Source organism: Rhizophagus irregularis, chromosome 26 (genome assembly GCF_026210795.1).
Source record: "Rhizophagus irregularis chromosome 26, complete sequence".
Lineage (NCBI taxonomy): Eukaryota > Fungi > Glomeromycota > Glomeromycetes > Glomerales > Glomeraceae > Rhizophagus > Rhizophagus irregularis.
Window position 1 is genome coordinate 3172908 of NC_089454.1, and position 16106 is coordinate 3189013.

The 16106-nt window shown below is 27.4% G+C and overlaps 3 protein-coding genes across 3 annotated transcripts; all 3 read left to right on the plus strand.

Annotated features, from left to right (window-relative positions):
* Positions 1 to 697: 697 nt before the first annotated feature.
* Positions 698 to 1060, plus strand: OCT59_017850 (uncharacterized protein; the record flags this gene model as incomplete). Its single annotated transcript, XM_025320205.2, has 1 exon — positions 698 to 1060. One exon carries the CDS (start codon positions 698 to 700, stop codon positions 1058 to 1060), a length of 363 nt encoding a protein of 120 aa, XP_025171925.1.
* An 8797-nt stretch (positions 1061 to 9857) lies between these two features.
* On the plus strand, positions 9858 to 10217 carry OCT59_017851 (uncharacterized protein; the record flags this gene model as incomplete). The annotated part of the gene is made up of 2 exons (XM_066137761.1): positions 9858 to 9873; positions 9946 to 10217. 2 exons carry the CDS (start codon positions 9858 to 9860, stop codon positions 10215 to 10217), a joined length of 288 nt encoding a protein of 95 aa, XP_066004306.1.
* Positions 10218 to 11203: 986 nt separating this feature from the next.
* OCT59_017852 (uncharacterized protein) lies at positions 11204 to 11572 on the plus strand (the record flags this gene model as incomplete). The annotated part of the gene is made up of 1 exon (XM_066137762.1): positions 11204 to 11572. The coding sequence occupies one exon, from the start codon at positions 11204 to 11206 to the stop codon at positions 11570 to 11572; it is 369 nt and encodes a 122-aa protein (XP_066004307.1).
* Between the last annotated feature and the right edge of the window lie 4534 nt (positions 11573 to 16106).

The window sequence follows — 16106 nt, forward strand, 5'->3', positions numbered from 1 at the left end:
TCTTCATATTAAGGAATATCCATTAACACATTTTTATCCACAAACGTTTTCCTGATAAATCATTTCGCTGACTGTTTTTAACCAAAAGATTATTTCATGCCTTTAATTTTACATTTTTGATGATAATGATGTATTGATGTTCAATCCGAAAAAATTCGGAACAAAAGTGTATGGAAATTCAAACATCTAAAATTCCTAATATAGCAATTTTAAAATGTGGATATAAGGATTATCGGTAAGCTTAAATTATGTGAATCATTTTAGTAAAATCCTATCTATAAAAGTATAAATGACAAACTCCTAAAAAAAAAAATTTAAAATTTGATAAATTAGAAATTATCATTTATAGAAAAGAATTTCTAAAAAGATGGAAAAATTATAAAACGAGTATGATTGTGAATCTTTGAAGGATTTTCGGCTTATGTACTGTAAATCATCTATGAAAACTAAAATTTTTTTTCGTACTAATAACCAATTTGATTAATTTTAAATGAAACTAAATTACAAAATAAAATAAGGAATTTTTTTTTGAACTCCTTTTTTAAAAAAATTCTCTATAAAACCACCAATTCTTCATACCTAAAAATATAATATAATTTAAATCTTTATTAATAAATTTACTTGATTAGAGCCGAGCTCTCATCATTATATAATTTCCGCACTCTTTATTTTTTTTTTTTTAAAAAAAATTACAATCATGAAATTCGCATCAGTCTTAATCATTTTTTTGGTATTTGTCGTTGCCATTGCTTCTGCAAACCCCATCCTTGAAAGAAGAAAATTAGGAAACAACGTAGTTACTACTGGGGTTAAATTCAAGGATTTATATGAAAGCCTTAACAATAAGGTGAAAAAGGTCGAAAAAGCGTACGGTGAAGCAATCCCATCATTTCATAAAGAAATAAAAGAAGCTGCTGAAAAGGATGGAACTGATGTACCAGAATTTCTTGAAAAATGGAATAAAAAATATAAGTCACTTTCAGTCCAATATATTGCAATCTCTAATGCCATGGGCAAGAGTATTGATAAACTTGGCAAATATATAAAAGAGAATAGTTAAATTCTTGAAATTTTTCCCTTTAATATTTATTCGAATTATTTGTTTTTTTTTTCATAATATAATGATCTTATCAAATATTTAAAAAATTTATTTTGTAATTAGTTTTAAATTTAATTTATCAAATTAATATTATTAATGACATAATTGTTCGGTCATACTATTTATTATCATAAATAAAAGAATAGTTTTTATTCTATAATTTGCAGCTACTTAAATTTTAATAATTGTCAGAAATCAATATAATGGGTATTTAATTTATTTAATTTATACTCACAAATATTTGTCTGGCTAACAAATGTCGATCAATTAATCGATCAAAATTTATAATTCGGGCTAAAATTAGTATTGAATTATCCAGTCGAACGAAGGAATGAAGAATGATCCTTAAATAACGTGATATTTATCCAGTTTTTGAGCGAGTAAGCTAATTTTTTTCGATCATCGATATCATTTTATCCAGATATTTCATTAGGTTTTGGATTATAGTAATGAATTGTCTAAAGTAATCACCGTGTAATAAGACGCTGTTGGTATTTAAAACGACAGGCGAGATTAAACTATATGTAATGTTTACGTGGTGTAAACACAGGCCGTCAAATTGCTAAAATCAAAAACAGCAAAGTATTGCCCAAAGATCTATACGCTATAGACTCTTAAGAGTTAAGATCACACTATTTTAAAATCAGTCATGAGTTTATTTATAGCCCACTAATGGTATGAAAATCTAATTACAGTCGGCTCTCGTTATAACGAATTTTGTGTCCGGGCCGATCTGACCTTCGTTATAAGAAAATTCGTTATTATTATGGGAAAACCTGGTATAATAAGGGAAATTTTGTATATTGCGGTATATCGCATTACAATTGAAAATTATATAACGTGAATGATTTCACGTCACACGGTGAAAATCACATACGCTGAAATATAACTAACTTACTTTTTGATTTATTTTCTTTTATAAATTTTACCTATATTCTATTGTCACAAGTAGTAACCATTTTATATTCGTTTAATTTATGTAAATAATATAATGTGTCGTTATAAATATAAAATTCGTTACAATGTGACTCATTTTGTATATACTGTTTATACACTTTACTTCGTTAAACGGTATACAGCATTTAATTAGTAAAATTCGGTATAGTAAGATCTTTTTTTATATATCAAAATCCGTACCACAGTGAAAATTCGTTGTACTAAATAATTCGTTATATCAAAATTCGTTATATCAATGAAACTGTTCAATAAATGTTGTGGGTGAAATAAAAAGGTCGAAACATTTCATCCTTCAAGTTGTAAAGTTTCGAAAGGTCGGTACTAAGGTGAAATTGCCAAAATTTTCCGATATTAACGAAACTTCTTGGATCATGTGATATAATAAACTAACCAATTGAATCGAATATTTTAAAGTCACATGAAGCAAATCATTTTTGTTAGTCTTATCGTCGGACTCGAAATATTTAAATATTTTGAAGGAAAAAATTATCATTTACTGGAATGTTGCCAAGTCACTATTAAAAAGAAGTAAGATTTGCCACTATTATTTTTAATTTCACTTGTCAACTTTAATACAGATGATAGTAACACTCTATTTACCAATACCCTTATTTTATTAATAGAATACGTAATGCAACCACTTTGTAAATTTTTCAATATTAACAAAACTTTATACAATTGATTTTATTAAATAATTTAGCTAATAAGAAGTTTTGATAGGGTTCGTTAATTTCGATAAGCTTTATTAGTATTGGCAATTTGGCATGTTTCAGAAATTTCGGAAATTTCGGAAGTTTCAAAAATTTGACAATCTGAATTCGTCAAGTTTCGAAATCGCCCCCTTCCCACAACAAATGTAACAAAATGTACAGTGTGAGTACGGTATATATTTTATTGTATTAGTAATTAGGAAATAATGTGCCGTTTTTTTGACGGACTCAGGTTAGTGATACGTTAAGTGACAAACAATCTGGATCATAGAATAACACTTTCTAAAAACCTTATAAAAGGTAACAGTACAAAAATAAATGATTAGCAATAAAACGTAATATTGTTTAATCTTTGATCATCCTTTTCAAGAACGAAAAAGTGTGTTCTAATGATTTACATTATATAATTATATCACGTTACATTACACATTTTATGTTTTTAGAAATTTCTTTGTTTTTTTTGTCATGATCGACATCAATTTCAACCATTTTGAAAAACGGTAATGTACCAATCATGGACGTCATTTTATAAAAATGATTGTTCAAATTCTAAAAATGGTTAATAATATATATTTGAAACTAAGGGGTATGTTATAAAGAGACTAATTAAGAGATTAATTGAGAGACTAATAGAGAGAGAATGAAATTATGATATTTATGATGATCGATAATAATATTAATTTCATATCGCCCATTAAATCATTATCAAATAATAACAGAAATAATAACAGATAACAATATAAACTTTAAAAAAAAAAAATTTTAAAAAACAAAAAAAAGCCATTTTTAAAAAATTATTCAAAACAACAATCAAAATAATCTGAACAATCACCAAGTAACCAAGTTCATTATTACCTCTAAAGTATTATAAATCAATTTTTTTCATTTAATCCATTTAATCCATTTAATCCAAAAATAATAATCCAAATAAAAATAAAGATGATGATTTTCATAAAATTTTTAATGAAATTTTTATTTTACTTTTAACCTGTTATTATTACAATTAAAGATTTTAAAGTTTTTTAAATTTTATTTTAAATGATTTTATAAAAAAAAAATACATTTTATCAATATTATTCCTAAATATAAATTCAATTGTTTTAGTTAATATTTGTATATAATATTTTTTTTTTCCGATTTTATTATACAATCAAAATAAAAAAAAAATTTTTTTTAATGTTACATAAAAAAATAAAAATAAAGTTTTCTAATTTTTTGTTGAAACCTTGTTATATTGTATTTTTTGTAAACTTTATTAATTGTTCCTCTTTTATCTCGAAATAATATTTATTATTATTTAATTATTATTTTGTCCATTTTTTTTTTTTAAAAAAAATAAGATGATTTAAGATAAAAAATTCTTTCGGATGAAATAATATTGTACATTATCTAAAATTTACAAATAAATTATTTATAATTAATAATAAATATTATATTAAGCCGCCGGTTAACAATTACATATTACGACTTTCACTTTTACATGGCCACATAGCCTCAAAATAAATTTATCGTTATCACAAAAGATGTATCAATTGTAACACGATAATGGATGTAAGCAAAAAAATTATTTAGTTTCAAAAACATGTACAAATAAAGGTAAAAAAGTCTAAACTAACCAAAATTTTAATTTGTACGATCAATTTTACGGAATACGGATACGGCTGATGTAACACATGAAATACTATTGTAATAATAGATTTACCAATCTTTAAATCATTTCTAAAAAAGGATATACCCGATATGGTTTGATTTATGTTTTAAAAACTTCGAAACATTAAGGGAAGAATCTTAAAACTAGAACAATACAATACATAGGGAAAAAAATAATAATGAAATAAAATCATATAATAAGAAACAGTGTAAAATTCTAATACTCTATGATGATAATAGATGTTTTATAACGCCTAAAATTTGGTTTGTTCGATTTATTATAAATACGCTTTGACCCGCCTTGTAAAATCTCATCAAAAAAAAAAATAAAAGTTCAAAAAGGAAAAGAAAAAAAAATCAACTAAACAAATTAATCAAATTCTTAAAAAATCTTTCCTCAAATAAATTTAATCAAAAATGAATCCAACAATTATTACCTGTAAACCAATTGTTATCGTTACTTCCGAAGTAACAGAAAAACCTGGTAATCCCACAAACTCATGTTCTATAATGTAAACGAAAAAATTCTTTTATGAACGAGTACAAACGACTTAACGATTTCGGTTATTACATAAATGGCCTGGTTCTAATTATTTTTTTTTTTATAAATAATTTGAATTTTATTTAAAAAGTATCTTTGTAATTTTAAAAATTTTATTTGTAATTTTGAATATCGATTTAATTTTTTATATTTTTGTATTATTTATTTACTCATTTTTTAAAAATAATAAAAATGAAATTTTTTTTATTTTTACTATAAATTAAAAATTATCCTTCTGCTGCGCTTCATTTTTTCAATGGTTCTATCTTTCAAAAATGATGTCCAATCCCAATAAAAAAATTTTTAGAAAATTTATCCCACATCGGAGTTTTTTTTTGGAATAAAAACTATAAAAAATGATCATTTATCGGAGAAAATTTTTTTATAGAAAATATTTTTTATTACATAAATTTTTTAAAAAATAGCTGCAAGTTCCTGCAACTTAGTCATATGATCAAACTTAAAAAAGCGTCCCGTAAATCAAAACTACAATTGATTTTATCATTTTTAACAATAAATATTGTTAATGGTTTAATTGTTGTACAACGGGTGAATTAATCAGTCATCCCTCTCCCGCTTCTAACAATAGATTTTTATTTGTCATCACTGTTACATCCTTCTGCGTTTTCCAGTATCTGTGGGACTATTCATCACATGTAGTCGCACTGCGTTATTTTTTTTTCATGTCACGTGCTGGAACGTTTTGTGACGTATTTAATTAGTGAAACTTATTTTAAAAGCGTGTCTGCTCGGGAATATTAAAAATTAACAATGCAATGTGTAGAAAAGGAATTAATTCTTTAATAAACTATGTAAAAATAATAAGGAAAAAAATATCAACGAAAGAATATTAAAATGCAATGTGTAAGAGGTTTTTCTGTTATTTCGTAAGTAATAAAAGTAATAAAGTAATAGTAACGACTATTTAGAAGTGATGGTTGTTAAAACTTAAGAAAAATAACAAGGCAAAATCGAGGTACTATATTCATAATAAATGGCAACAAACAAAGTTTGTGCGTTAAAATTTCACATTATGACCGTTATCGTATTATGTATGGGATATGCAAATATATCGACAACATTGCATCTGATATTAAGTGTCGAATATGATATTTGTTCTAAAAAAAATAATACTATTACTTTTATCATTAAAACAAAAGAATTTTTTTTAAGGGGCTTTCGCGGATCATTCGTTGGTTAATTGCAAGAATCAGTTTTTTTGTTAACCTTTGAAATAATTGATTTTTTTTTCAATTGAGTCGATTAAATATAAGGTTTGAGTATAAATTCATATAGACAGTACGAAAAAAAAACACAAATTAAACTTTACAAAGCTTAAAAAAACTTTATAATGAAATACTACAAATAATAAAAAGTTTATATTTAAGTTTATGAGCTTATTCAAATAATTAGATAAATTTACTAAACGATATAAAGGCTTATGTTATTTGTTTATTGTATATAAGTATATAATAAAAATGAAAAATATGAATAGTTAATTAAAATATATACTATTTTAAGTATTGTAAAAGAAGAAACTGTGAAACACTAAACCAACGCAAAATATGTCGTTCATGTGATGGCAAATATCTAACTATTCATTGGAGTCAGTCCAGAAATCTTATAATTTGTGTTTATCTGCTAATATATTCGTGAATCTCAATTTCTTATTATAATCGAATACGTTATGAAAAAAAAAAATTTAATGTACGATCATAAAATGTATTAATGTTAAAATATATATATTACTTGAGTTGTTCCCAAATTATTTCTTAAACGATATCTTGAACCGTTTGATTTTAAATTTAATCATTATTAAGTTTCAGTTAAGGAAAAACCATTATTAATAAAGTCTTTTTAATTCTTCGTTTATTCAAATTTTTGATCGTATGAATTATATTATTGTACGTAAGAGTAGGGCGAGTAGGGCAAGTATAAAGTCTTGTATCACGTATATTTTAGCATGTATCAACATCATATAATGATAGCATGTGACTTGTATCACTGTAGAACGCTTCGACGCTTCGTTGCTCCCATTCCGACTTTATATTTCTTGTTATCTTTTTCAATTTTTTTTCTTTTTTTTTTTTGAAAAAAAAAATAAATCGCAAAATGATTTTCCTAAAAATAAATCTCATCTTATAGTAAGTATTTAACATGTATTAGACATCACATGGTCTCAATTTAAGGATTGTTTGTTATGTGTAATTGGCTAAAGTTGGATTTAGTGTCTAATAACGTGACAGATTCCAACTCACCGTTGGCCGGTACAAAATAATGATTCGTTTATTGAAAAAAAAAATAATAATTTTATATGTCGACTCTCTGAGGTCGGGGAAGTTAAGAAGAGTACTTTCCGTTGAGGCCGCCCGTGGTCCTCGCGTTTACTGCGGATTGTTAGTACGGTGTGTAGTATATAGTGTTCCGAAAGGGTCGGGTCAAACCCAGGTCATTTGACCCGACCCGTGTTTAAAATCCGAATCGGGTTTATCATTATTTGACACGAGTCTTATATTCAACCCGACCCGTCGGATCAGGGTCACACCTTTGCTTGACCCGGGTTGACCCGGGTTGACCCGGGTTTAATCAAATATTTATATTTAAAATATTTACAAACGTTTACGTTACACGATTTTTAATTTCTAACTTTGTTTATGTATAAAATGAGTGAGGCTGAGAAATTAACTCTTGGAAAACGAACTTATTTAAGAGTCTATAACCCTTGAGCAGTTCGAAATCAAGATGTTTTACTATGATGGAAGGTCTATGTTTAATAATAACTAGTATATATTATTAGATTTTATTAATTCGTTATGAAAATATACTAGTTAAATATAGTAAAGTATTCACAGTTTCACACCTAGCAGCAATGGTAAGAGATTATCTTGTAATCATTGAATAATATTAAAATTGGTCAAATTTATTTTTTACCTGTAATTAAAAGTGTTACAGTTGAAGATATTTTCTGGAGGAACCGGCCAAAAGAAGCAATTAAAACCAAATACAAATCACGCGTGTATATGTTTGAAATCAGGCTGGGCGTAAGGAGGATTTAATAAAATTATATATTTAAACATCTGAAAATTTTATTTGGACCCGAGTTATCCGGGGGTTAAACTATATCGGGTCGGGTCAGGGGTCAGGTCATGTAAATATTAACCCGGGTATTTGTACGGGTTGGTTTTTATACTCGGGTCGAGTTCGAATACATCCTCTACATCCTCAAACCCGACCCGATTCGACCCTTTCGGAACACTAGTAGTATATCATGTGACAATAAATATGTTGTTTTTAGTCATACATTAATGATGATTATGTGATTATAACACTTTGGACGTTCCAAATAATTTAAATGATGAAATCATTTTTTATAAATTTTTTCTTATATAATTTTATCAATAAAAATTCAATTGATACTAATCTCTCATCTCAACCACAATTAAATTATCAAGATGATCCTGAAATTATATTAATTACAAAATTAACTACAAGCTCTTATAAATATTCATACTTTTTTTTCATAACAGGATTGCTTGTATACAAAAGTCATCAGAATAGAAATTGTTTATTCTTGAAATAGCTATAACTTTAAGATCAAGATAATTAATAGTATTTCAAAGCATTACAAGAAATTTGGGACGGTCAAATTACTTTAAATACTTGAAATTTCTCGTATCAAAAAGCCACAGTATTTGAACAACAATAAATATTTTTTTTTTTCTGGAAGAGACCAAGTCCTCCTAGAGTCCAGATTACCCTTTTTAGGCTTTTTTATTATTTCATTTTCGTTTTATTTTGTTTTCATTTTCATTTTTCATTTTTCATTTTATTTTTTTTTCACTCTCATTTTATTTTTTCATTTTCATTTTATTCTTTTTATTTTATCTTATTTCTTTTAACTTTAAGGAATCGGTATAATCAAACTTTTTAAAATTTAATGATAAACATGGATATTAGTTAACCCATTAAATCATCAATATTGCCAATAAAATTATCCGGGGACGAAGTTTCTGGTGTCAAACGTATTTCTAGTTATAATAATAATAAATATTATGTCTGGGGGACGAAGTCCAAAATCACATAGTTATATAAGTGATCATCATTTTTTTCCGTATTTCACTCATTTTACTGAAACCTCTTTTGCCGATCGACATAATATTGACGCTTTTGTAAGGAGTGAGGCGCAGCTAATAAATTTTTCGGTGAGGTAAATGTGTTACTTTTCTCCAAGATAAAATGATTTTTTTTAAAAAAAAATAGAGAGGATCTCCTGGTATCTTCATACCCTGTAAAAAAAGTCGATTCATTTTTTATATTCCATTTTTTTTTTTTCGTAAAAGGCTGGAATTAATAACCTTATATCACGGAATTTATCGATTTATCATTTTTACGAAGTTTTTACAGAAATAACGAATAAAATTTTTTATAGGGATAAATACTATGCTTACTTAATTTTATTATTATAAAAATTTATGATAAATGAGTTGTTTTTGGAATTATGATGTCAGAGTGTCATTTAATTATTAAATGTAATTAAAAATTGCGTCTTAAATGGAAATAATATGACATGATGTAATGATAATTTCTGGATGTGTTCTTAGCATAAAGATAATCATATATGAAAAATTATTTAATGAATGACTTAGCACGAACGAAAATAATATAGAATGAATAAATAAAAGGATATTTTGCCGTTTAATTATTTAAAGTAACATTTGAAGATAAGCTGCAAATTTTTAATAAATACACCAAAAATAAATCTTAGAATCCAAAATAATTAGAAACATATTCATTTAAAAAAAACTTTTATCGAACCCACAAACTATATTGTGTATTTGCCATGAAGTCTCGTCCCCTTCTTGCTTTAATTATTTCAATCATCTTTAGTCTAATAGCTTTTATGTCGCCCATTGAAGGTAAATTTTTGAATAATCATAGCAGTAATTCTCACAATATTATTGATTAGTTATAATGTATTGTATATACAGGCCATACAGTATGGATCCATAACAAATTGGAATGGGGCACATGGGCTGGAGTTGATGCCATAACAGAAGATGGCAAGAAAATTACTTCGAATTGGTCAATTTCTCATAAAGGCTTCCATTTGACTATACCTGACGACATTAGTTCGTATTACCTTCATTTTGGATTAATCTCATTTGAAGAGGTAAAAACACGTGGACCGTTCACAAATGATCAAGATGCCTGTTGGCACTTTCATGGAAATGTTTTTAAATGGAAAGTATACACTTGTTAATAATAACGAGAAATAGATTTATTAGGAGAGTTGGAAGCTTTTTAATTATGTTAAATATGTTCAATTTTGATATGCATGTAATGAATAATATGTATATATATTATATATATATATATTAGTTAGTAGGCCTATTTATTTTATTCTTCTATTCGATATTTCTAAGGGGATCCATTTGTTAATATTTTTTGATAGGATCATTTAATATATTTTATAATCATGAAAGAATGATATGATCACGTGATGTAGATCATTTCGTTATGAAACAAATATGAAAATCAAAGACCCGCATGGTGATAAACATTAATAATAATAGTAATTATGATGTAACATTAAAGGATAGTGCAACATTTTTATTTTTATTTTTATTAATGGGTTCCAGTTAGAAACCTAACATGGACGCGATTATAAGTAGAAAGGATAGTGCAACATTAACACCCAGATAATCATTTGTCGAGCATTTTCTGCAAAAATGGATATTTTTTATGTTAATCACTTCTTTCCATCATAATCTGGTGAATTTTATAACTTCATTTTAGAAAAACGGTGTCATTCCTTCATCCTGGCAAGAAGCGTTACTCTATCCCCACTTGATGGGACAACGATATCCAACATACTCGACCAATCGTTCTGCTTGACAGTCCTAGTAAAGATTATTAACGCATGACTGAATAAATATTTGAGTGATTAGAGTGTTCTACAACCAAACAATAGGGCAGGAATTCAAGGAACTTCTTGCATGGAAATCATTTTTAACTATACAATCAGCCATCACAGCGGCTAAATTTCTCAAAAAATATTTATACATAATGACACACTCAAACAAATCCAAATACCGACAATATTGATTACCTTTATCATTAATCTCTTCACCAACTGAAAGAATAGAAATTTATTCCAAGATTGGCTTGGCGACCGTACGATATTATCAATGGTACAGACCAAGGCGAATCCATTTGCCCCTTCTGTGGGTAATTTACTACAATCCAATGTTTGAAGCAATCAATCAATCACCTCATTCAGGCATCGCATACGTCTCCACTTTGCCCATAAAAATTCCATCCGATTTCCCCGATGTGATAATTTTAGCCAAAAACTTTGAAATCAAAGTTCAAAGCTACTTAGACGACATAACCTGGTTAACTGACAACCTTGAAAATCTTGAACAAAACCTTAAAATAACTGACGATTTTTATCAGCTTGCAAATATAAAAACCAACAAAGATAAAACAAAACTCTTAACGAAAAACAAGTCAGTTGCTTCAACACCAACTTACCCAATCACCTTTGGTCAAGACATAATCGTGATAGAAATACTACCTCTTAAAAAGGTACTCGTATCTTGGGCGTTTATTTAAGCGCCGATGATAGTAAGAATACAACACTCTCCAAAGTACACAGCATGGTCAACTATATTTCTCATCTTATTCAAAAGAAAAAAATCATTAATAATGTCGTTATACCAAGAATAGAATACTTGACTCAACACACCTTCCTTTCTCCTGCGCAATGTCTAAAAATTAACATAACATTACAAAAAATTTTCAAACATTACCAACGCAATACATTATACAATTCAAAATTATTAATATAGAGGTCTAGACGTGACAATCGTAACATTAATTATATAGATTAATAAAAATAAATAAATAAATAATATATATATATATACTGTATATATTTTTTGGTTAAAATGACAAACTTGACATTTTTAATCAAAAAATAAAAAAATAAAAAACATTTTTTTTATTGAAATTATCAAACTTGATGTTTTTTAATGTCTTATTTATCTAGATGAATAATAAAATAATAAATTTTATAATTAAATAGCTAAAAACATTTTGGAATAATAAATGTTCACAATATACAGTAAAAAAAATTGTTTATAGTTATAAAAACTCACATTGTCTTAAAGAACCCTAAGTTTTACCAGATGATAAAATTTTAAAATTTTATAATTGATGAAGTTTATTTAATTTTGTATCTAATATAAATTAGAAACATTAACAGAATTTCAATCATATTGTCATTTATATAATTTTTAAATGAAAAAAAAAATAGAAGCATAAAATGAAACTAGAGCTTCGTTTATTAATGCAATATCCTCTAAGTTCGCTGGTCAAAGTGGGGATGTGCCATACATTTACATGAGAGAAATTTTATACAAACGTCACATTTCATATTGATTAACCAGTAATTTCTAAGCAGTCTTGAGTATTGATTCTCCATATATTTTTTATTTATTGATATTTCTTGTTCATCCATTTCATAAATGAATACAGATAACTTTGTATTTTGTAATATTTTTGAAAAATTTTCAAAATACTTTTATCAAGAAATTAATATTTAGTAACATAATAAATGGAACACGAGAAGAAGGATATGTTATATTATATAAAAGAATATATTATGAAAAAGAAAAGAGTTAAATACTTATTTTCATTAAGTATTTCATTTGTCTTCTCATTAATTCTATTGTTACTCTATTATATCCGTATATCCATTATATTTCCGATCCTAAAGCATCTGATACATTTCGTCATTTTAGTGAGTCTTTTAATTTAATATTACATGATATTCATTCATTCCCTTTTTCGAAATATTATTTTTTACAAAATTGATGCTTCTTTCAATTTTTTTTGCTGTGTATCCATCCACTTTTATTTTTTTTTGAGTTATTTGATTGAAGGCAATTTCTATTTGTACACGGGGTGTTTAAACACGGGTCATATTAGTAGATTAAAAACGGCATTCAAAACCTCCTTTAATGCCTTAAGTAAACTTGCAGAGCAGGTGAAAATACATATATTTATCTGTAATATAATAAGAATAAAAAGTAAAAGAGTATAATGTCGGTAGCATTCAATTTCAAATTAAAAAACAAAAAATTAGTCTATTAAAAATTATATTTATATGACTCGTGTACAAACACCCCGTGTAAACTTAGAAATTTTCTTGATTGAATTACGCAAATCTTCTCTTATTGTGTAATTTTAAAAATAATTAGTAATTCTTGTAAATTCTATATTTTTTATGGCTGAGATTTTTATATTTATGATATAAAATTTCAAATATTATAATTATTTATTTATTTTCGTCTTCCAATGGAATATAATAATAACAATTCAATTATATTAAGTAAAAAATTTTCTTATACATGAGCTCTATTTTTCTTTGTTAATTTTATTAGTAACGAAATCTGATAATTAATAATTAAATAAATTTGCCCAACATAAAATCAAAGTTGATAAATAAATTCTAGTATAAATTCGATTAACATGCTAAAGAGAGCGTGACTGCCGATCTGTTATATGATATCATTATTAGCGCAGCAAGAAATCTGATCAACAACTACCCCAGTGGCACCGACGCAAATGTATCGTTCTTATACGATCAGGTGCTATGTTCTTATACGACTATACTTGCCGCCCATTTAAATGGGATGGGAGTCCCATCCCATCCCATCCCATCCCAAATCCCAAATCCCATTCCCATTCCAATCCCAAATCCCAATCCCAATCCCATCCCAAATCCCATTTCCTATAATTTCAGCCAAATTTTATAATTCCGGCCAAATTTTCCTTTTTGGGCACTTGAGTAACGTTACACAATCCAAAAAAGGCAATTTTGATTCTCATCAAAAACGGGGAAATGAGTTACACGATAATCCAAAAAAGGAAATTTTATGTCGATCACTTAATTCCGGCCAAAATTAAAAATTACGTGACTCCGGCAATAAATAGCAAACTCCTTTTTTTTTTAACATAAAATTTTTTCAAATATAATACTCTTTAATCTAAGAATTAATTAATTACAGATTATATGATAATAATATGAATGCTTAATAGGTTAATACTTTACAAATAATTAAATATACAAAAAATTATAAATAAATCTCTTTAAAGATATTATATCTTATACTGTATATGCTAATAATTTAAATTTAAATTAAAAAAATTAGAAAACTAAATCCATTTTTATTGAATACCAAGCCATTTTAATTAAATACTAAGCATTTGATGTTAATTAATTATTATTTATTATTTTATAGATAAATTTTTTATTATTTTAATAGATAGGTTAAAATAAAATTAAAATATTACATTTTTGTTATAAAAAATTTATAATTTTGTAATATTTTTTTATAATAAAAAGGCAAATGCAACAATAAAAAATTAATTCCAAATATTTCTTATTTAATTGATATTACAGGACCTCAGACTAGAGGTGTGCTCCGGTGAAATCCGTTCAATCCGTCATCTGATCCGATCAAAAAACGGATCATCTGGATTAAGAATGAATGGATTGCGGATAATCCGGATGGATCCGTTGGATAACATCAGATTGATCGGATGTTACACAGATGACTGGTTTGACCGGATTGATCAGATAATCTGGTCAAATTCATAACTTTTTTTTTTTTTTTTAACATAAATGTTTTTTTTTTAAAAAAAAAACACCTTTTTTTCTTTAGGACGGACTTGGACTTGGACTTCAGAATGACTTGGACGGCTTGAATTTCGAAAAGTAAGTGTAAATTTCTTTTTCTTTTGTCTTGGGAACGTCACTAAACGTTCCTTTACTTCATTTCTTTAGGGGACGCCTGCCTGGAACTCAATTTCGGCTTGGGCTATAAAGGTAAGTTGGGGGAGGGTAATTTTGATTTTTTGTTTGTCTTTGGGAATGTCATTAACGTTCCTTTTGCTTTTTTTCTTTAGGAGACGCCCTCCCGAATTTGGATTTCATAAAGGTAAGTTGGGGGAGGGTATTTTCAGGTTTTTTTTTGTCTTTGGGAACGTCATTAACGTTCCTTTTGCTTTTTTTCTCTAGGTGACGCCCTTCCTAGACCTGGATTTCGGTTTGGGCTATTAAAGTAAGTTGGGAAAATTAATTTTTGTTTTTTTTTTGTCTTTAGGAACGTCATTAACGTTCCTTTTGCTTCTTTTCTTTAGGTGACACCCTTCCTAACCTGGATTTCGGCTTGGGCTATTAAAGTAAGTTGGGGAGGTTATTTTTGAGTTTTTTTTTGTCTTTGGGAACGTAATTAACGTTTCTTTTGCTTCTTTTCTTTAGGTGACGCCCTTCCTGGACCTTGATTTCGGCTTGGGCTATTAAAGTAAGTTGGGGAAGTTAATTTTTGTTTTTTTTTTGTCTTTAGGAACATCATTAACGTTCCTTTTGCTTCTTTTCTTTAGGTGACGCCCTTCCTGGACCTGGATTTCGGCTTGGGCTATTAAAGTAAGTTGGGGAGGGTGTTTTATCTTTTTTTTTTGTCTTTAGGAACGTCATTAACGTTCCTTTTGCTTCTTCCCTTTAGGTGATGCCCTTCCTAACCTGGATTTCGGCTTGGGCTATTAAAGTAAGTTGGGGAGGTTATTTTTGAGTTTTTTTTGTCTTTGGGAACGTAATTAACGTTCCTTTTGCTTCTTTTCTTTAGGTGACACCCTTCCTGGACCTTGATTTCGGCTTGGGCTATTAAAGTAAGTTGGGGAAGTTAATTTTTGTTTTTTTTTGTCTTTAGGAACGTCATTAACGTTCCTTTTGCTTCTTTTCTTTAGGTGACGCCATTCCTAACCTGGATTTCGGCTTGGGCTATTAAAGTAAGTTGGTGAGGTTATTTTTGGGGTTTTTTTTGTCTTTGGGAACGTAATTAACGTTCCTTTTGCTTCTTTTCTTTAGGTGATGCCCTTCCTGGATCTGGATTTCGGCTTAGGCTATTAAAGTAAGTTGAGGGAGGGTGTTTTGCTTATTTTTTTTTTAGGAACGTCATTAACGTTCCTTTTGCTTCTTTTCTTTAGGTGACGCCCTTCCTAACCTGGATTTCAGCTTGGGCTATTAAAGTAAGTTGGGGAGGTTATTTTTAGGTTTTTTTTGTCTTTGGGAACGTAACTA